At 42.2% G+C, this 22,376-nt stretch overlaps 1 protein-coding gene across 2 annotated transcripts in view; it reads right to left on the bottom strand.

The window, feature by feature from the left end:
- Window positions 1-22,376, bottom strand: part of SYN2 (synapsin II) — a 434,838-nt gene that overhangs the window by 8,027 nt on the left and 404,435 nt on the right. The window contains exon 12 of one of the 2 annotated variants that reach the window (XM_073574250.1): window positions 14,508-14,742. The exons of the other annotated variant lie outside the window; for it this stretch is intronic. Within the exon in view, the coding sequence (XP_073430351.1) occupies window positions 14,508-14,742 (235 nt within the window). The remainder of the gene's footprint in view (window positions 1-14,507; window positions 14,743-22,376) is intronic. 2 annotated transcript variants of the gene reach the window in all.

The raw sequence follows: 22,376 nt of genomic DNA, 5'->3' as shown, positions 1-22,376 counted from the left end.
TATTAGAAGGGTGCCTTCTCCAAACTGCCATTTTTAGATCTCTCCACAGGTGTTCTATGGGATTCAGGTCTGGACTCATTGCTGGCCACCTTAGAATTCTCCAGTGCTTTCTCTCAAACCATTTTCTAGTGCTTTTTGAAGTGTGTTTTGGGTCATTATCCTGCTGGAAGACCCATGACCTCTGAGGGAGACCCAGCTTTCTCACACTGGGCCCTACATTATGCTGCAAAATTTGTTGGTAGTCTTCAGACTTCATAATGCCATGCACACGGTCAAGCAGTCCAGTGCCAGAGGCAGCAAAGCAACCCCAAAACATCAGGGAACCTCCGCCATGTTTGACTGTAGGGACCGTGCTTTTTTCTTTGAATGCCTTTTTTTCTCCTGTAAACTCTATGTTGATGCCTTTGCCCAAAAAGCTCTACTTTTGTCTTATCTGACCAGAGAACATTCTTCCAAAACGTTTTAGGCTTTTTCAGGTAAGTTTTGGCAAACTCCAGCCTGGCTTTTTTATGTCTCGGGGTAAGAAGTGGGGTCTTCCTGGGTCTCCTACCATACAGTCCCTTTTCATTCAGACGCCGACGGATAGTACGGGTTGACACTGTTGTACCCTCGGACTGCAGGGCAGCTTGAACTTGTTTGGATGTTAGTCAAGGTTCTTTATCCAACATCCGCACAATCTTGCATTGAAATCTCTTGTCAATTTTTCTTTTACGTCCACATCTAGGGAGGTTAGCTACAGTGCCATGGGCTTTAAACTTCTTGATGACACTGCGCACGGTAGACACAGGAACATTCAGGTCTTTGGAGAAGGACTTGTAGCCTTGAGATTGCTCATGCTTCCTCACAATTTGGTTTCTCAAGTCCTCAGACAGTTCTTTGGTCTTCTTTCTTTTCTCCATGCTCAATGTGGTACACACAAGGACACAGGACAGAGGTTGAGTCAACTTTAATCCATGTCAACTGGCTGCAAGTGTGATTTAGTTATTGCCAACACCTGTTAGGTGCCACAGGTAAGTTACAGGTGCTGTTAATTAAACAAATTAGAGAAGTATCACATGATTTTTCGAACAGTGCCAATACTTTTGTCCACCCTCTTTTTTAGGTTTGGTGTGGAATTATATCCAATTTGGCTTTAGAACAATTCTTTTTGTGTTTTTTCATTTAAGACAAATTAAATGAAGATAATAATACCAAAGAATTTGTGTTTGCAATAATTTTCAGGAAGAAACTGAGTATTATCTGACAAAATTGCAGGGGTGTCAATACTTTTGGCCACAACTGTAGCTGGATAATAGAGGCCCTCTGAAATGCCCTAATCTATGCAGGAAAGTGAAGGTTTATTACCCTCTTATCTAAGTATGGTTGCACATGTATAGCGCACAATAACCATATGACATCAAAATTAGCCTAGACAGTGAAATACATAGCCTACATAAGACTAACTTACTGTGATGAAGTATGACCTCCGCCTGCCGCCTCAACGCGCGTTTCGGCGTTCTTCGTCAGGAGGCGTGACGAAGAACGCCGAAACGCGCATTGCGGCGGCAGGTGGGGGCATACTTCATCACAGTAAGTTAGTCTTATGTAGGCTATGTATTTCACTGACTAGGCTGATTTTAATGTCATATGGTTATTGTGCGCTATACATGTGCGACCAAACTTAGATAAGAGGGTAATAAACCTTCACTTTCCTGCATAGATTAGGGCATTTCATAGGGCCTCTATTATCCAGCTATATGCACTTTAATGTACATCTTTGCCATTGCTATGGTTTGTGTGTACTGTCACTTTATTATATATACCGCAATTGGATTTTTTCATATACCTGGCTGCTGGCACTTTAAGTAATTTATGTAGCATTTGCATTTTATTTATACATATATATGCCCTCTTTTGTGCCCATAGACTAATTTCTGCTTTATTGTAATTTTTATGTAATTAATGTTATATTGTGATAAAATTTTCCCCCTTGCCTGCTTGGATAGCGGTATTTTTTGTTTGATTTTTATGCAATTTTTGTTTTATTAATAAAATTACTTACGTATAAAATAACTCTTGACCTCCTAGTTATTAGACACTGACCACTTTAACAGTACCATCCTGCACTGGTAGAGTACTAACTTATCTGGGCACCATCTTGTACAATACTATTTATTAGGCAGTTGTTACACACTGACCACTTTTGGAGTACTCTCTTGTACAGGTAGAGTACCAACTTATCTGAGCACCGTCTTGTATGATGCTGATCATTAGGCAGTATGTGTATTGGTTTATTGTATGACAATATGCCATATAGAAGGTCAAGACAATGTACCATACAAGTGTCGATTCTTAAATGGCCATGGGGGGTATAATAGCTGTATTAAATTCTTAGTCATCCTGAGTCAGACTCTTGTAAAGATCAACAACATGCATCAGGAAAATCTGGCAGAAAACATGGTTCCGCTGCCAGACAACCATCATAAAGTAGCAAAGAAATCCTGTAGTTGACATATTACAAGGAATCAATATTTTACAAGGACCCTGTCCTGACATAGATCCTCTATTATATGTTCTGAATTAAAGGCAATCAGTGAATGAGGGATCTAAAAGAAAAAAGTATAGGGTCAATATCCACAACAGCATGCAATGTACGTGTAGTGATTTCCAACCCTATTAATGATTATAGTAAAATGCTTTAACCATTTCAGTGAGGGTAGCACTAAGTAGTACAAACAATTAAAAAAGTAGAAAAATGTAATTTGTTTTTATGTTAGAAGGAACTCTTATGGAGTCGCTCTTTTTAACAAGACATACTGCACATACAGTTGTGTGAAAAAGTGTTTGCCCCTTCCTGATTTCCTATTCTTTTGCATGTTTGTCATACTTAAATGTTTCAGATCACAAAACAAATTTAAATATTAGGCAAAGATAACACAAGTAACACAAAATGCAGGTTTTAAATGAAGGTCTTATTAAGGGAAAAATAAATCCAAAACTTCAGGGCCCTTTGTGAAAAAGTGATTGCTCACTATCACAACTTTGGGAAACTGAGTTAGATTTGCCTAGCCACATGCAGGCCTGATTACTACGATATCTGTTATCAATCAAGAAGTCACTTAAATAGGACCTGCCTGTCAAAGTGAAGTAGGTCAAAGCATCCTCAAAAGCTAGACCTCATGTCGCGATCCAAAGAAATTCGGGAACAAATGAGAAACAAAGTAATTGACATCTATAAGTCTGGAAAAGGTTATAAAGCCATTTCTAAAGCTTTAGGACTCCAGCAAAAGACAAAGAGAGCCATTATCCCCACTGGCAAAAACATGGAACAGTGGTGAAATTTCCCAGGAGTGCCCGGCCGACCAAAATTACCCTAAGAGCGCAGCGACCACTCATTCAAGAGGTCAAAAAAGACCCCACAACAACATCCAAAGAACTGCAGGCCTCACTTGCCTCAGTTAAGGTCAGCGTTCATCACTCCACCATAAAAAAGGGACTGGGAAAAAATGGCTGGCATGACGGAGTTCGAAGACGAAAACCACTGCTGAGCAATAAGAACATAAAGACTAGTCTCAGTTTTGCCAGTAAACATCTTGATGATCCTCAAGACTTTGGGATAATACTCTGTGGACTGACAAGACAGAAGTTGAACTTTTTGGAAGATGTATGTTCCATTACATCTAGCATAGAAGTAACACAACATTTCAGAAAAGAAACATCATACCAACAGTAAAATATGGTGATGCTAGTGTGAAGGTCTGGGGCTGTTTTACTGTTTTAGTACCTGGAAGACTTGCTGTAGTAAATGGAACTATGAATTCTGCTGTCTACCAAAAATTCTTGAAGTAGAATGTGGCCATCTGTTCGTGACTTCAAACTGAAGCATGGTTGGGTTGTGCAGCAGAACAGCGATCTAAAACATACCAGCAAGTCCACCTCTAAATGGCTTAAGGAAACAAAACTAAGACTTTGGAGTGGCCTAGCCAAAGTGCTGACCTTAATCTGACTAATATGCTGTGGCATGACCTTAAAAAAGTGTTTCATACTAGGAAACCCTCCAATGTGGCTGAATTACAACATTTCTGCAAAGATGAGTGGGCCAAAATCCCTCCATAGCGTTATAAAGACTCATTGCCAGTTATCGCAAATGCTTGATTGCAGTTGTTGCTTCTAAGGGTGGCCCAACCAATGATTAGGTTTTCACACAGGACCCTGTAGGTTTGGATTTCTTTTTCCCTTAATAATAAAGACCTTCATTTAAAATCTGCGTTTTGTGATTACTTGTGTTATCCTTGTCTAATATTTACATTTGTTTGGTGATCAGAAACATTTAAGTGTGACAAACATGCAAAACAATAGAAAATCAGGAAGGGGGGCAAACACTTTTTCACACCACTGTAAAAATGATGTGGGGTATAATATTTCTCTTGTAGTTCGGTGTCCTTGACCACAGCTAGTGAAACTTCAATAAAATCTCAGCAGTCATAATTCAGTGAACTTGTTTTTCATTCAGCAAGTCAATAGGACGCGTTTCAGCCCATTGTAAGCTTTTGTCCCCTATTGTTTTAATGGGTTTATCTATTACAGCCGAAAGGCATAGGATATTTTTTGTTGTTGCTAGCCAACTTCTTTCAGGTATGTTTAACAATTGGTTTATGTCCAGCCAATCACATGTGTAAGTCCAGGTGTGTTTTTTGATTGGCTGGTGAATTTCTGGCGGCAAGCTGCGGGCTATTTATAGTCAGCTATTCCTGTCAGAGCTCATTATCAGCTCTGACCATCAAACAATGGACCAGCTGGTGGCTGACATTCTACTCAGAGCCGGTCAGTCAGGGGGTGAGGACTGGCTGCAGACCTGTTTGGCCTTACCACAGGGCCCTGCTGCCCCGGTTATGCCGTTTCAAGCACCGGAGCCGCCGGTAACCGGTGATTTACCTGAAGGTGCAGGGCGCAGTCTGCGCAAGAAGAAGCCTCCCAGGGAACGCATTCACCGTCCCCAGCTCCAGGGAAGAGACGCCAGCCCCCTTCTAGACACCGGAGGTCTCCTTCCCCTGCTTCTTCCTCGCGGGGTAAGCGGCCGCATAAGCGTGATGTCTTACCGTCACGTTGCCGGTCATCTCCACAGGAGTCTCGGCAGAACTCGAGAGACCAGCCCAGAGGCCCCGGGACTGTTGTATTCAGCTCACCTGCTGTCTCCCTCCCTGCTGCGGTTCCTGTTATGGACACTCATAGGCCTCTGTCCTCTGCTGTGGGAGCGCCATCTGAAGGCTTGGATGGTTTAGCCTGTGCCACCCAGAGGCCTGCTATTTCTGTCTCGGCCTCTGCTTCTTCTCCTATGAACTTGCAGCTACCTGGATCCTCCTCTGGACACCAACATCTGCCAGATTCAAGGATGGACGTCGCTCATAGAGCCTGGATGTCGAACTCTGATTCCTCTGATGAAGACTTCCCTCATCGTCGTGACGACATTGGTGCCCCGGCTGTTGCTCCTGTGAGGTCGGCGTCTCCTGCTGTCGGTCTCCATGCTGGTGCCCGTCTTCGTCTGCCTCAGACTAGTGGTGAGAACTCTGCAGTTTCTGATTTTTCTGCCACCTAAGGTCTTTCTTTGGAATTAGTTCAATCTTTAGTTAGTCAAGCTTCGGCTAATGGGTTCCTTGGGAGGCAGGGTGGGGTTGGCTCAGGGATTTCTCCTTCATTACCAATTGCTCAGTCTAATGTATCTGAGTCTATTTATAAAGAAGCGTTAACATGTGAATTGTCCCCTCTGGGTTTCCATCTATCCACACCCGTGAAAGAGAAAGTCTGGAATAGGGAATATATAGATATTTTTTCCCTATTGCCAGTTAATAGGGACAAAGGGGACAAGAAGAATGACAAATCTGAGCAAGATTCGGATAAGCACAAGGCTTATATGTCTTTCCATTCTTGGTTACAGGCGTTCGTGATCTACGCCTCGGTTTTAGGAGAACGGTCTCCTTCTTTGTGTAGTGGTTTGTTTCAGCATTTGGACATCATCATGGAGGCGTACCGCAATTTTGGCGGTGTCGCATGGTTGCAATATGATGAATCGTTCCGGCAGAAGCGGGCGGTTCATCCTTCATTACACTGGGGTGTGAAAGACGTCAGGTTATGGCTTAATCTGATGTTACCCCAGCGTACTCCATCTTCCAAACCATCTGCTGGACAGACTCTTCGTAAGGGAGTTTGTTTTGCATTTAACGAATCTACCTGTAAGTGGTTGAATTCTTGCAGGTTTCCCCATGATTGCTCTTTCTGTGGGGGCAATCATGCTGCGTTCAAATGTTTTAAAAAACAGCAGCAACAGGGCCAGTTAACCGTCCAGGGACGTGAGCAGTTTCTTAAAAGCTATGACACCAGTGAATCTGGCAAAAATGTTACTGTGGCTCGCCAGGTTCCCAGACAGACAGACTGCGCTCCTTCTCATTGAAGGTTTTAGTTTTGGTTTTAAGGTTCCTAATTTTCGGGGCCACGGCTGTTCGTTAGTATGGAATTTGTCATCGCTTTTTTCTCATATGTCAGCAGTAGCATTGCACATTGCTAAAGAATTGCGGCTTGGCCATATTTCTGGGCCGTTTTCTGAGCCCCCCTTTCCGGATTTTAGGATATCCCCTTTAGGGGTTGTTCCTAAAAAGGAAGCTTGTGCATTTCGTATCATTCATCACTTGTCATTTCCGAAAGGGGGTTCTCTCAATGATGAGGATGATCCTTCTACCTCATCGGTTCATTATAGCTCCTTTGATTGTACGGTTGAGCTTTTACAACGCTCAGGCGCTAACTGCTTGCTGGCTAAGTCCGACATTAAGTCAGCTTTTCGTTTACTGCCAATATGGCCTTCCGGTCTTAATTCTCTCGGTTTTTATTTTGATGGGCATTTTTATTTTGATCGCTGTTTGCCCATTGGCTTTTTGTTATCTTGTTTTTATTTCGAGGCTTTTTAGACCTTTTTGGCCTGGACAGTGAGCTCTATTTGCCCTGTTGGCGGAGTGCTTCACTACCTCAACGACTTTTTGTTTGTTGGTAGGGATGGCACTTCTGAGTGCCATTCTCTTTTGAATCATTTTGTGGAGCTTATGGGCCAATTTGGAGTCCCATTAGCTCCCGATAAAACTGTGCGGCCTTGTCACCGCCTTGAGAATCTGGGCATTACCATTGATACTACCAAGATGGAATTCAGCTTTTCTGACGAGATAATTTGTAAGCTGAAGTGTCTGGTTTTTGCTATGCTGGGGAAGGATAAAGCGACTTTGAGGGATTTCCAATCTTTATTGGGGAGCCTCAATTTCGCTCTTCGTATAATGCCTATGGGCTACCCATTTCTTCGGCGTATGTATGAGGCAACAAAAGGGGCATCTTCTCCGAGATCCCATATTCGGATTACTGCACCTTTAAAGTCTGACCTGTTGGTTTGGTCATATTTTTTAAAAGATTTTAATGGGATTTGCTGTATCCAATCCCCTTTTTCGGCAGTGGAAGATTTAGGCTTATTTTGGCATGTTCTTCCTTCAAGGGGTTTTGGGATTCTGTATGGGAACAAATGGTGTGCTTCCTCGTGGCCTCTTTTCTTTGCAGCGGTACATTTGAGTTCTCTCGCTGTGGTTTTGGATTTGCTGATAATCCTAATTTGGGTGGAGCTTTGGGGTTCTTGTTTTTCCAATCGTTGGCTTTTGTTGCGTTTTTCTTTCCCTGGGATGGTCATGGTCATTAACACTCTTTCGTCCAAATTGGATATAGCTAACAAGCTTCTCCGACATATTGTTCTTAAATGTTTACGTCTTAATTTATGGCTGAGATCAGCCTTGACCACTGATTTGCATGACAATCCTGTGGTTTTCCTCTCTCACCAGAAATGGAATCGTTTTCAGGAGGCTTACCCTACGGTGAACCGCAACGGGATGGTGGTCCCTTCCGAGGTGTGGTCTCTGATTCTATATTAGCTCTAAGTTATGTCAGGAATTCGCTAGCTCCTTCAACTTGGGCGGCTTATGCAGCTGCTTGGCAGGAGTGGTGTACTTTGTGTTTCTGGGGATTTTAATGTCCTCAATAATAGAACTGATTGTGTGCTATCTTTTTGTGATATGTTAGCCAATCGAGGCTTACGCCATTCGAGTTTGTCTAAGCTGCTCTTTGGAGTTTCCTTTTTTCTTCAGCTTTACGGAGGAACTTCATCGATGAGCCATTTTCCTGTTAGGCAGTTCCTAAAAGGTGTGAAAAAGCTGCATTTTACGGCGGATGCAGGGCCGGCTGATTTCTTTGGACTTATTGCTTAAGCTCTGGTTTTCATTAAAGGATGTTTGTTTTACCCCAATGAAGTTAGTCTGTTTCGTTCTTGCTTTGTCACTGCATTCTTTGGGGCTTTTTGTATTGGGGAATTGATCTGTTATAGCCATAATAGGGCCTCCGGCTTGCAAGTGGAGGATCTCTCATTTTTGTCTTCTGCAGTGACTTTGCTGGTTCGCCGTTCTAAGACGGATCAACTTGGATATGGTGTAAGTATAAAGCTTCGGGAAATTCTGGGCTCTCCCGTGTGCCCGGTAGCTAATCTTCATCAGTGGTGTTCCATACGACCGCACATGGCAGACCCCTTGTTTGTTCATCAAAATGGGGAACCTGTTACTTGTTTTCAATTTTCTGCAGTACTTAAAAAATGCCTGGGTCGTCTAAACTTAGGGCATTTGAATTTTTCGTCACATTCATTTTGAATTGGGGCTGCCACTGAGGCGGCTAGAGCAGGTTTAGGGGATATGCAAATTCAGCATCTGGGGCGTTGGGATTCTAATAGAGCTAAATTGTACATACGTCCTGCTCTGCTGGTTTAACTGTTTTATTCTTTTATAGGTCCTATTATCATATGGATTGTTGGCCACTCATTCATCTTTTGGGCCCAAAAAAGAGCTTTGGTTCGCTCTTATGGTGAGAATCTATCATTTGACACCTCGCAAGTGGCCATCTATTGGCTTGGGATGAGAGGCATGCATTTGCCCCACGTGTGCCCGTGCCTTAGTCAACTTTCAAGGGTCTTCCCTCCTCCTGATGTTATCTTATTGCATGTTGGCGGGAACGATATTGGCAAGGTCCCAACCTTAAACCTTTTAGCGTATTTTAAGCGGGACCTGCATTTCATCAAGTCCATGTTCCCTGGGTCTTGGTTGATCTTGTCCGAGATCGTTCCTTGCCTTATTTGGGCTTCTGATAGGTTATAGTTCATGGAGAGCATCATAAAAAGGGTCAACAGGTGTTTGGAAAGATTTTTACAGTCAACAGGCGATATCGATCTTGGGGGTTATTTTCCGAGTTTATGTAGGCCGGACGGTGTCCATTTGGGAGATATTGACCTGGATATTTTTAATCTTGGTCTTCAGACTGCTGTGGAATCTTGTCTTTCTCGGCTGTGGGGGGCTTCTCATCTTTGATGTTCAGCCTTTTGGGGCAAAAATATCCCAATCTTATTGGGATGATTTTGGTCTTCGGTTTTAATAAAGGACTTTATTTTGGAAAGTATGGTGGATTAAAGGACTTTATTTTGGAAAGTATGGTGGTTATGGTAATTTTAGAGGAATTTAAAATAAAATGGTATTTATTTAATTATTTTATTCTGTTTTAAACCTTAATAAAGCCTCACGACCACAAGATTTTATTCTACATCAGTCTGAGTCAGTTTGCATTATTTATATTAATTTTATTAATTTAAAAGGGAATAAGTGGGCCTTGTGTTCCCATACGTTTTGCATATAGCTGTATTATGCATCCATGTTATACAGATCAATACCATGGCTCTAGTCTCAACCATCCCGAATCCAGCAGGACAGTCACAGGTTTGAGAAGTCCCAGGAGGTTGGTGGTATGTTCTGCTTTAAACTGTATCAGCATCTTTAGAAAAGAAATTCATGAATATGATGGTGGTGTAGGGAGCTGGGTGGAATGATGGGGCATCAAACTGTGGGATACTGTAGGATATTGTACCATGTGTGTTTGTGGGGTTGGGAGCATCATACTGTGTGGGGGGCACTGTGAGGGCATCATACTGTGTTGGGGGCACTGTGAGGGAATCATACTGTGTGGGGGGAACAGTGGAGGCATCATCATAGTGCTATGGCACTTGTAAGAGCATTATACCATGTGATTGGGTATTTGGTTGCATTATACTATGTGGAGGATCATTTTATGGGCATCATATTGTATGGCGGGTACTGTGGGGGTTTCATATTATGGAAAGGAGGGTGGGCATCATACTATGTAAAGGAGCACTCTAGGGGCATCCTGTCTCTCAAATTTGGGAGGTATGCAATATTATGGAATCAATAGCTTGTTATTGCCCAATACCCAATACCCTACCTGTGGCTGCCTCTTATTTTATACTTTTCATGAGAATATAGATAGGCATTTCTTAACCAGTCCAAAGTATATTGGTATAAAATGGCGTAGGCTCATGGCTTCCTGCTTAGCCAGCGGTAGTGCACGCCTGAAGATTGATGGTTTGGACCGCTGACATGGTCGTGCCAACTAGTCCAAACTAAGCGCTTTTGCAGTCTACTAGTAGAGGCAGTTTTTCCTAGGCAGCATGGAAGAAGTGTTGGGGACACTAAGTCTGGTTGGATCTAACAGTCTGGCCAGATTCAGAGCGCTGTGAGCAGGCTCTAAGGCCACGTTCACATGTTCAGTATTTGTTGAGTTTCTTACCTCAGTATTTGTAAGCCAAAACCAGGAGTGGAACAATCAGAGGAAAAGTATAATAGAAACACGTCACCACTTCTGTTTTTATCACCCACTCCTGACTTTGGCTTACAGATACTGAGGTAAAAAACTCACCAAATACTGAATGTGCGCTAAAGCAAAGAGCCTGCTAGAGGTAATCAGACACTCAGCCAGTCGAATGGTGGTCGGTAACCTTGGCAGCGACATGTAGAATTAAAAATCCCTCTATTCTTGGGAATAGGGGATTCTTAATAAGAAGTATATTGGAAAGTTGCTTGCTTTTACAATCACTTAACAATTTTAACCAAATTATTTGAGACAACCCTTTTAAAGCAAGCCTTGGACTTCTATGAGCATAGGTAGATTTGTGCTACAATTTATGCCAGGTTGTGATGTCCCTTATATCAAATACATGATAAATTTCTTTTGAAAAGTGAGGAAATAGGCAAAAAGTAATAAAAAATAATAGCTAAATACTGTATAAGTTAAAACAAAAAAAGTCACATTTCTGCACAAAACAGGTTGTGATTAGTGATGAGCGAGTGTGCTCGTTACTTGAGTTTTCCGAGCATGCTCAGGTTTTCTCCGAGTATCTTGGTCGTGCTTGGAGATTATGTTTGAGTTCCCGCAGATGCTAGACAGCCTGAATACATGCAGGGATTGCCCGTTCATTAGGGAATCCCCACATGTATTCAGGCTGTCTAGCAGCCACAAATTATGCAGCTGCGGAAACTCAAACATAATCTCTGAGCACACCCAAACTAATCGGAGGACACCCGAGCATGCTCGGAAAACTCAAGTAACGAGCACACTCGCTCATCACTAGTTGTAATATAATCTGCAACTTTTTTTTCCAAACGAAGATTGGCACAAGTCATTTAATAACTCTCCCTTAGGCCTCAGACATTTGTGTTCCTTAGGGATAAAACACATTCCCATTACAGCCTTCAGGCATGTTGACAGGTCAGTTTCTTTTCGTACATTACCAATTGTGGGATAAAAACATACAAAATGGAGACGTGTCCGATTTTTATATTACTTGTGGCTCAAACTTGCCCATTCAAGTGAACGGGTCAGTTAAATGGAATGGAAAGCACTCTTTGGGGCTTAGTTCCCAAGGTGCCAAAAACACAAGTGATTTTCCAGTGTATTCCTTGTTTTACACTGCCAGCATAGTGTATGAGATTTTAAGAAATCTCATGTATTTGCTGCAAAATTAATCTTTAGAGTAAATTGAGAGGAGCTGAGGGTTAAAGATCCACGAAGGTCAATTTATGCTGCGGATTTCAGAAGGAATATCATCCTTTCCAATGCACCCTACACGGCTCCTTCACAATTATATGTGCAGAGGTAAGTGCCTCATGGGAAGTCTACAGTGGACATGCTACATGGGAATGTAGTGTAATGGGTAAGAAAAATTGGGGATTTTCTTTTTTTGTACATGACAAAAATGGATGTTAGACTGTTGATATTGGACAGAAGATGGATGAAAATTAGATACAAGACACTGATGAAAAATTGTCGAAGGGGTAACATTTCCCCTTGTGGAGAGTGACAAGTCAAGCCTGACATGCCGAGGTGAGGAGACTTTTAAGCTGAAATGCTCCTTTGGGAAATATACAAATTGTCTCTTCAGAGAGGACCACCTATAGGAAGTAGCAGTCCTAAAAGTGATTCTGGTTTCGGCTTTTATCCCAAGTCATGTGACAAGGCTCATAGCTAGTTCCTATAATTGGCACTAGAGTTCTAGTCCTCTTCTTCGCCAAAGAGACAATTGTCTTGTGTGCAAAAACACCCTGATGTCTGAATGAGGCCTTAGCATCTTAGAAAATTCAATTAATGGCACATAGGGAAAAAAAAATAGAGTGCATAAAGGTCTCAAATACAGAATAACTGCCTGGGATGATGAAAATAGGAAGAAGATGTATTCTTATTTTATTAGTGGAGGTGTCGAGAGCAATGAATTATTCTTTACAGTAGGTAATGGCTGGAGTGAGATACTACTTCAGTTACTACAAGCCAGGAGAGATACAGTGCAAACGTGGGAGGAATGTGACTAATCACCCAAGGATTTCCTTCTTTTTTTCGTGACACCTCCCAACAATAACCACAATGCGCTCACGTGATAGGAAGTGTTTCTAATAATACAAGCACTTACGGCTGATTGCAAAATGAGGAAAGATCTTTTTGCACTGTTACATAATGTGTCATCAGGTGTAGGAGACAAAGATGACTTCTAATTAAGGAAAATGATGAAGTCTTACTATCTGTATAGGGCTGATGCTGAATCTGCAGATCGATGCATAAAAGATGTTCTAATCATTTGAATTAATCTTGTGAAGAGAAAATTGGATTGTTAGGTCCGGATAACACTTTTGCTTTTTCTTAACAGACCAGCCTTTTTTATTACTGACATGCCTCTTTTAGTAAGGGCAGGTGCAGACGACATTATTCTCACCATCCGAGAAAATTGGACTCCGATCAGAGTTTGATAAGAGTAGGCTCTCTGAGATCAACTTCTGTTATGTTCACCACTTGAGTTGTGGTTTCTGTTGCATAGTGGACGCCACTGGCGCCCAGTGGACCTCATTGACTTAAGGGTCTGCAACAAGATTGGAAGTTATTCTCTATCTATAGGATGAGGAAAGCTTCCTGATCGCTGGGGGTTTGACTGCTGGCACCCCAGTGATCCCGAGAACGAAGCTCTGAAGAGCCTTGTCTGAAAGGCACTGACGTTGAACATGTGTACCTCTTCTCCATTCAATCTGAATGGGAGCACCAGATAGTGTCATGGACATGGTTTGTGGAACCACTGCGCCACGGACCACAGAGTGCCTGGAGGGGCGTGACTAGGCTAGCACCGGACTGTTCACTAGAGCCTCTGATGGTGAGGTTAGACTTGGCTCCCGATGCACGTCAGGCGCCATTACAGGACAGACCAACGATCATGCAGCAGCTGGACCCAGAAAAAAGACTGGATGGAGCAGCAGGTAGAGCTTGTATCAGAGTGCAGCTGACCAAGTTCATATCTGAGTGCAGCAGGCAGGAATTACACAAGAGCGCAGCAAGCAGGACTTGCATCCGAGTGCAGCAAGCAGGATTTGCCTCTGAGTGCAGCAAGCAGGATTTGAATTTAAGAGTGCAGCAAACAGGACTTGCGCTGGTTTGCGACCTTTCACAACATAGACTGTAAACAGGAAGGTTGCTTAGGCACCTCCCCAGTGGAGAGGAAGCAATATATACACAATGTCTCATAACCATTGGCTGGAGAGGAAATAGCAAGTGCACATGCTGGCCCTTTAAGAAGGCGGGAGCGTGCACGCGCGTGCCCTTAGGACATGGCTAGAGACCCGGCTGGAAGTGCTGCTGGGAGCATGCGGAGCATGAGGAAGAGAGGAACCAACTGCAGCGTGAGTGAGTGAACTGACTCACCGGAGACCATGCCTGTCAGAGCAGGGACCTGGTGTGGTGCTAACAGATAGCATTCAAGCAGAACCCTTCTTCGGGATCAGCAGCACTCCCTGTAATTGGACCCCCAGCAATCAGGAAATGATCTATGTTGTGTGGATGGGGGATAGATTTCAGTCATTCTGCAAACACTTTTGTTAGTGCCCTTTGGTTTGACTGGAAAAATTGTGCTGCAAGCTGCCCAATTTCTTTCCGTCATAAGTGACGGAATCTGTGACGGAGCCTCCGATGCAGAGAACAGAGTCTAGTATTATGTTCTTGCTGTAACTGGCCCTTCTGGTGTATTTAAGACATATATTCATTTACCAAAGCCATTATAGGTATAAATATATTCACTACAGTCTTACTTCAGCTGTGGGTGGGGTTGGGTTTTTTGAGGTGGGTCCATCTGATGCCTGGGTGACGATTCCACACTGCTCACAGGAGGTAATGCCTGTTCTACAGAAAGTGGCTGTGGACCTGTAGCGATGGACGGCCCTGGCGGTTCATTCTCTGGAAACAGGTCTTGACCAGGAAGCTTTTGCTGGTCCACACTTTGTGGAGGCTGATCAATAAGTAATCCTTGGGGTTGCGCTGGGCACCCTAGGTTTAGCACAAGAAAAACTTCACATGGTTAAAGCATTAATGGCTTCTACAACAACTCTGATCTCACCCACTACCTTTTACAGTGCGGAGCAAATGCTAGCCATGCAAACGTGATGCAATCATTAGGGAGCAGATAAAACAGCCTTTTATTTCATACTGCTGCACAATATAACAGTCTGGAATAAAAAGGTGTTATTGGTGTTGTCCTGCCGGTACATTATCCCTGGCACGCCACCTTACCGCTTTTCCTGATCTCACCAATAGTGATGAGCGAGCATGCTCGGACAAGGTGATATCCGAGCATGGTCGTGCATTAGATTATCTTCGGCGTGCTTGATTACTATGTCCAAGTCCCCGCGCCTACATTTCTAGCGGCAGTTCGACAGCCACAACACATGCAAGGATTGGCTGTTTGTTAGGAAATCCCTGTATGTGTTGCAGCTGTCGAACAGTAAACCGAGACATGCAGCCGCGGCTACTTGAACATAGTGTTCGAGCATGCCGAAGACAGTCGGTTAGCACACACGCATGCTCACATAACACCTTATCCCAGGACGCTCGCTCATCACTACTAGAGTTGAGCAACTTTATTCAGATTTGGTTCCGAATACGATCGGCGGTGGATATTGTTTTTGCAACATTCGTGGAACGTCATTAGAATCAATGGGAGTAGAAATTACCGAATTTGTTCGGAACCGATCAACAAACACACGTTCAGCACGAATAGGGTACCAACATGGCACGAATATGGCAAATTCAGACTCGGCGACCAAATCCGAACAAATTCGCACAACTCTAATCACTACTCACCAACCATTGACTTTCTAACAGTGAAATAGACCTGTATGCCTCCACATTATATAATGTAAGCTCTTGCAAGCATAGAAGAGTCCTAGAGATAATGGATATTTTGATATGACTCGGGGAAATGGTTATTGCCGGATATAAATACAGAGCTGTGTTGTAAAGAGCAGTAAAAGCTTCAATTAAATTATCGCTAGATGAAAGAGGTTAAAGTCCAAGTAAAGTATAAAACAATCACGCTCTCTGGCAAGACAATATCATTTTGTTTTGTTTTTTTAACATACTGATATATTACAATTCTGTAAAGAAAATGTCCATTCTTTGTCATTTCTGGATTGACTTAGAATGCCTAAGTCCTCACAATGAGCTTTGGATTGTTCAGACCACATGTTGATGAGCAGATCATAATACATCCAGGACTTGTTCAGCAATCGCTGTAATTCCAACACCATTTGACATTGTTCTCAAGAACATTTTACAGCACTGGAAGAGGTCGCAGAGAGTATTTAATGGGATCTAGATATTAGCAGCAGATCGTTTAAAGAATAATTACATTTGTTTTCTTTTTTTTATTAATCATTTTGTCCAGTAGGGAAAGTTACAAAACACTTTAAATCACTTTATTAGGGGATTTGTCTTCATTACTGTAAATAAAATTAACCTAAGTGGCTTCAAAATCTTTCATTCTCCCTGTTCTATTCACCTGCACTGATATCAGAATGTGCTCAATTGGAGTACATATGATGGCAGTGATGGAAAAAAAAAATATGGATTGGCATAGAAAATGTTAAAATCCAGTTTTTGTTACATCCAACTAAAACATAGGAAAATCACTTTTCCTCTTTCGCGTTTCTGGTTGAAGCCCTTTGTCATAGAGTAGGGTTAAGCTGCTGCAGGATATTGTTCTAACAAGTAGAACACTTAGAGGGGACAAATACTGAATCATCACTGCCATCATCTGTACTCCAAATGAGTATGTTCTGTTTTCAATGCAGATGTACTCAGGCTAACAGACTGGGAAAAATTGGGGGTTTTGCGGTCACTTGCATGCAATGTTTTTTACCGGAATGAAGACAAATTCTTTAATAAAGTGATTTTCAAAGTTTTAAAACTTTCCATGCTGGACAAACTCGTTCAAAGATAAATAAAACGTTTTGTCATGCCTTAAGTACTTTAAGTTGTGATACAAGGCCTCTTTGGATTGAAGGTTTTTTCTAGCACAGCACACAGATGGATTGAGGTCTGGGGAATTTAGAGTAATCACCCTGAAGTCTGTCATACTTCTTAAACCATTCATGGACAAGTTTTGGAGTGTGTTAGATTGCGTTATCTTGGTAACAGAGACAACTACCATTTGGTCTGTGCAAGATTTAGGTAGGTGATCGAAGTGGCATCAACATGAAGGCCATGTAATCCCAGATGAAAAATGCCACTGCCTCTGGTTTCATGTCTTCGGTACTCATACTGCAGACTGGTCCCAACTTTTTCTCAGGAAAGCACACACATGATGTGTGATTCATTACGCCACCTTCTTCCATTGCTCCATGGTCCAGTTCTGAGACTCACAGGCCTCTTGTAAGCACTTTAAGAGGTGGACAGTGGTTGGAATAGGCACTCGTACAGCAATTGGCAATGCATTGTCTTGACACTAAACATGGGTGGATCAATTTGCAAGGTCAGGTCAGTAGTCTCTGGCAGGTAGTATGAGCTCTGCGAATCCCTTAACTTCCGTTACATTGTAATGATCGCATTATGCTGGGGATCCCGAAAGGTACGAAATATGCAGAGCTCACGACCAGAGACCTCTGACCTTACCAATGGAGCAGATTCCCTCAAACCATCTCTACTTGACACCTATGTATTTTGGCCAGTATTAAGCTTTTCAGCAATTTATGCTACTGTACCTTCAAAGAGAGCAATCACTGGAGAAGGACATCATGGTTGCAAGAATAGAAGGAACAAGGTGAAGAGGAAGACCAGCAACCCAATGGCTTGATACTATCAGGATAACGGCAGAAAAAACCCGGGTGGACCTATGTAGACTTGCACAAGATCTTCCTACTGTCACCATGGCTCGAGTTCGAGACGAAGGCCATTAAGTAATAAAACTTCTAAATGGCATTTTACCAGCTGGGCTAGTCTTTGGTATCAATGAGCATAAGTTAGTCGTAGGTGTCTGTTGCTGGTTGACCATTTGGCCTTCTTTGTATCACTTTTCATATGTACTAACCAGTGCATATTGGGAACATAATCATTATTGACTTCATCTGTCAGTGATTTTAATCTTACAGCCGATCAGACGTCTACCATTGGGCTTTTTACATACAGAATGACTGTATAATGTCTTATACATTTTTGCTTTTGGAGAGGCTCGTTGGCATGTTCTGAATGGAAGGAAGAATTGATTGGATTGCACATAAAGGCACCAAAGGTCTACCGTTTCCACTGCCATAGATAAAATGTATCTTAGAATGAATATTTTAGCAACCCGATAAATATATTTATTAACTGTATCTGTCTCATGAATTACATTGGTTTGCACATTGGTCATAGGTGTCGCATTGTGAGGTCAAAGAGCTTGAAGGCATCTCCTTCCAACCCTACATAGTACATGACAATTAAAGCAGTTGAGAGCAATACATATGGTCATGGTTGCTTCACGAGATGGAATAAAGATTACCACTTGGCCCAGTTTATCGTGTGATTTGATGTGATATCTGAGGATTTACAGATTATATCACTGGCCACAAAAGGAAAAGTTAAATGTAAAGTTCATCTCTGCTCCCTCTGTAATTTGAGTATAATTTTAGTAGGTCTGTATTAAGTCATAAGGTCTTCCAGAGGTATTTGTGGTTAGATAATACAGAATATACTATCACTCATGATGTATGAATCAAATGATTGCCAGAATTAATTTTATACCATGACCCAGGCTGACATCTCATATTTGCAGGCAGTTCATATATATTTAGTACAGAATTGTGAAATGTATTAGTAACCGGATCAGCAGATCTGAGAAAAGGCAATACGTGAAGTTTTTCTTCTTCCTTACTTTAGCAGAACATTGTGACCACTATCAAGCGTTTCCATGTGGTCTGAGCAATCTGCTGCTGATTCTGCTATTTAAGAAAACTAGTTTCCCCCAGTGCCGGTATAATCCAGAAATGTTAGTATCTGACAAATTAGTAGGATGCCATTAGTTTACTCTTTAGGACTATTCTTAGCACAACATCTAAAGAATTTTACTAAAAATGTAGATAACACGTTAATAAAATACAGAAAAAAACCAACCATTTCTATATTATACTCATAATTTGGTGACAACTTACCGCCGTTATTTGTAATGCATTCCTTGATATTTTATACCATAACATACAGTAGCCAAATGTTTCATGGTGTAAAACTTTAGCCTACAAGGCACAAATTTGTAAAAGCTGCAGTGTGGTGCCAACTTGGTAATCTGGTATGTTCACGGCAAACTGCCACCTATAGAGGTTCTCCAGCTACCACAGACAGCTAGTAGTCAAGTAATGTAAGGTAGTATCATAACATCCTAAACCTAGGGCTGTGGCTGAATGGCGACGTCGACACAAGTGAGTCAGAAGAAGACGGAACCATTTGCTTGCCTTGATCGCAGAATCGTGTGGGTTGCATGGTGACCCCATTCACCTGTATTACGCTTCATCATGGCACCAGCACAAAGTGATCCTTGACCACGCGACCTGTACCGCTGTCAAAGTCGATGTCCAGCCCAAGCCTAAATGTTGAACCTGATCTGTCTCTTTCACATACACCTCAGATATGGTGCTGAAAGTTCTTGCATTGTCCAAATTCCCTCTATAATTCCATATTTTAACACTGAATTGTTTTCGATATGCCCTGGACACAGATTAGAGGAGAGGAAGGAGAGGACTGGCAAAAGAGGAACAAAAGAAGTTGTGATGTACAGGTGTGATGCAATGGGATGAAACTGAATGGGAGGAGACACAGATTAGATATTAGAAAAAACTTTTTGACAGTTAGAGTGATCAATGAGTGGAACAGGCTGCCACGAGAAGTGGTGAGTTCTCCTTCAATGGAAGTCTTCAAACAGAGGCTGGACAGACATCTGACTGGGATGATTTAGCGAATCCTGCTTTGAGCAGGGGGTTGGACCAGATGGCCCAGGAGGTCCCTTCCAACTCTACGATTCTATTCTATGATTCTATGATTCTATCTACGAAAGTCTTGGCCTGACATAGAAATATATCTTGAAAGTTTATACCAGAACTTTAGAGCAGGAGGAATTGGAAAGGGTGGACTTGTATATAGCATAGGATTGAAAAGATAGGTCTGGTACAAAGAAGACATTGGAAAAAAGTCTCCTTAGTAAGTAAATGTTTGGAAGGCTACGGTACCACCAATGAATAGTCTTGCATCCGAGAGAATTGGGTCAATTATGCAAGTCATACTCTGATCAAACTCACTAGAGTTTGTCCACACTGTGAGTGTAGTGTGCTACGATTCATTTGGATGAGAAGATGGAAGAAAAATGGTCTCCATCTTCTCCATTGCGTCATTCCATGGAAATCCGACTGCACTGATGTCATCCGAGTGCAGACCAATGTTTTCCACATACTTATTGTCTTGGGTGACTAAGGGCCATCCGAATATTGGATCAAACTCAGGCATGCTGCTATTTTTTCCTTGCACATGTGCATAGCCCCATAGCACAACATTGGTCCGAGTGTGATCCACTGTTTTGATGGATCACACTCGGACAGATTTATAAGATGATCATGTGCACAAGCCCAAAGAATGAGTGATTTGGCACAAACACAACCGTGGTGTGGTACAAAGTAAAAAGCGTGAAGAAGTAGTTTGGTTCCCCTGAGGAGAAAATGGAGTAGTTTGGCAGATACTGGTAAAGAAGGAAGGAGACACCAGACACGATCAGAGATCTTAGGATACGGTCACACATTGTGTTCTTGTCACGTTTTTCCCTGCGTTTTTCTGTCCCAGCAAAGTGAACACGATTTCTAAAATCTCTTGCACATACTGCTTATATTTTACTTGCAGATTTCAAGCCGTTTCGAATATGCAGTCCGTATAATTGCATTGAATAGCTCCGTCTTGAATTAGGCATGGGTGACAGCAGCGGTTTTCTCTTGGAAATAAAATATAATAGCTATTCTATGTGAAATGCAGTTTCTGACATAATCTGGCCTGAGGCCAATGCCGTAGTTTCACAAGCTGACAGTAGAAAATGTTCCTTTTAAACATAAAACAATTGCAAAACTCAACCAAAGAGAAACAATGGCTGCATTCCAGCTATTTAGCAAAACACTAAATCCTAGAAGATGAAAGCTGTTTTAGCCATTTTTGCGAGCGCCCTGACAGATATCCATTATTGTAAGACCTTCTTTAGGGTACGGCACACCTGAACTTTCTCAAAAGTTCATGCAAATGGCTACCGCTCCACTATAATCATTAGGAGATGCAAGTGCTTCAGAGTAAATCTTATTGAAGAGCGGATTTGAATGTAAAATCACAATAGATATACAACTATCTCCCCAATAAAATCAATGTCTTATTGAAATCTACAAAGGCACATGAGGGTTTTTAACCTTCCAAGAAAATCAGCTCTGGGTCCAGGTCATCATGATTAATATTGGTGAGTGTCCAACATCTCGGCCTTTGGGCTAAGATCAAGAGTAGTTCCTAACAATTGTCAGGGGCCATTGGTTATGGATGGGTACATTTCACACAGGGTGTAGAAGCTTCTTGCTTTACATAGGTTGGCCCAATGGCTACCTATAGGTCTTAATCAAAGTCATAGGTTGAATGCCTGAGATGCCAAGTCCCCAAAAAGCAGTGACCCTGTGGTTAGAGAAATTTCTGGGTGTGATAATCTTCTTGTGTTACGGTACTCTTGCATGCATATTACTTTCACTCTTTTGAGTCTTGGTCTTCTGGCTAAGCCAATGTGTGGATTTTTTTCAACGTTCCAGTTGGATGTCTGGGCCATATTCACACCACTAATCTTTTTTTTTTTTTTTTGTTACTGTATATTTACTGTCCATATTTTGTTGTCATACAGGTCTTTAAAGATACATTGCCCTGTTGAGATGTCCCTTCTGGAGGTGAGGGGTGAAGTTAGCCTTCAGGTTTCTCATCCACTATCAAAGGCTGTTCCCCCATCAAAGGGATGTAGACACTGACATAGCAACTCAAATGGAAGATAAAACTGTGCATTAGATTGGTTTTCCCATGGCAAAGGAAGGCCACGAATCCAACTCCCTGACATTGATGTGGCCTTCAGTTCCAGATTGTTGGGTAGAATTTTGTTGGGACCCTTTTCCTTTCACACTGAACTTGTGTTAGACCACATACTTTAGAACTTTTTTCTTCACTTAGGTGAAGAAAATAGTAGGTTTCCAGCTACAAGACACTCGCTAAAGTGACTCTTAGGCCGGTAAACTCTGATATAATCAATAATTTGATGTTCCTTAAAAAGTTGTTTGTCTAGAAGATTCTCTTTCTCTGGATGTTCTTCCTCGATGATACATTTCTCAGCACTGATCACACTGTACTCTTAACAGCATTGCACGAGGGAACCCAACAGGGTTGGCAGCTTTCAGATACTGGCCTCTGGATAGTCTTGCTCCAACGACCATGCCCATGGAATCGCTTGGTTTTCCTATTCTAATGTTTATTGACACTAAATCTGACCCAAGAAACACTCGCTTGACTTTATGCTGCAATTCTGGGTCAAGTGTCTAATCTCCATACAGGGAAGCTCCGATCGTGTAAAGGCAAGTGTCGCCAATGACCGTGCAGGGCATAGG

The sequence above is a fragment of the Dendrobates tinctorius genome, unplaced genomic scaffold, assembly GCF_039654945.1.
Source record: "Dendrobates tinctorius isolate UK_male_01 unplaced genomic scaffold, ASM3965494v1 ptg000038l, whole genome shotgun sequence".
In the NCBI taxonomy this organism is placed as follows: Eukaryota; Metazoa; Chordata; class Amphibia; order Anura; family Dendrobatidae; genus Dendrobates; species Dendrobates tinctorius.
This window is presented reverse-complemented; position numbering and strand designations above follow the sequence as displayed.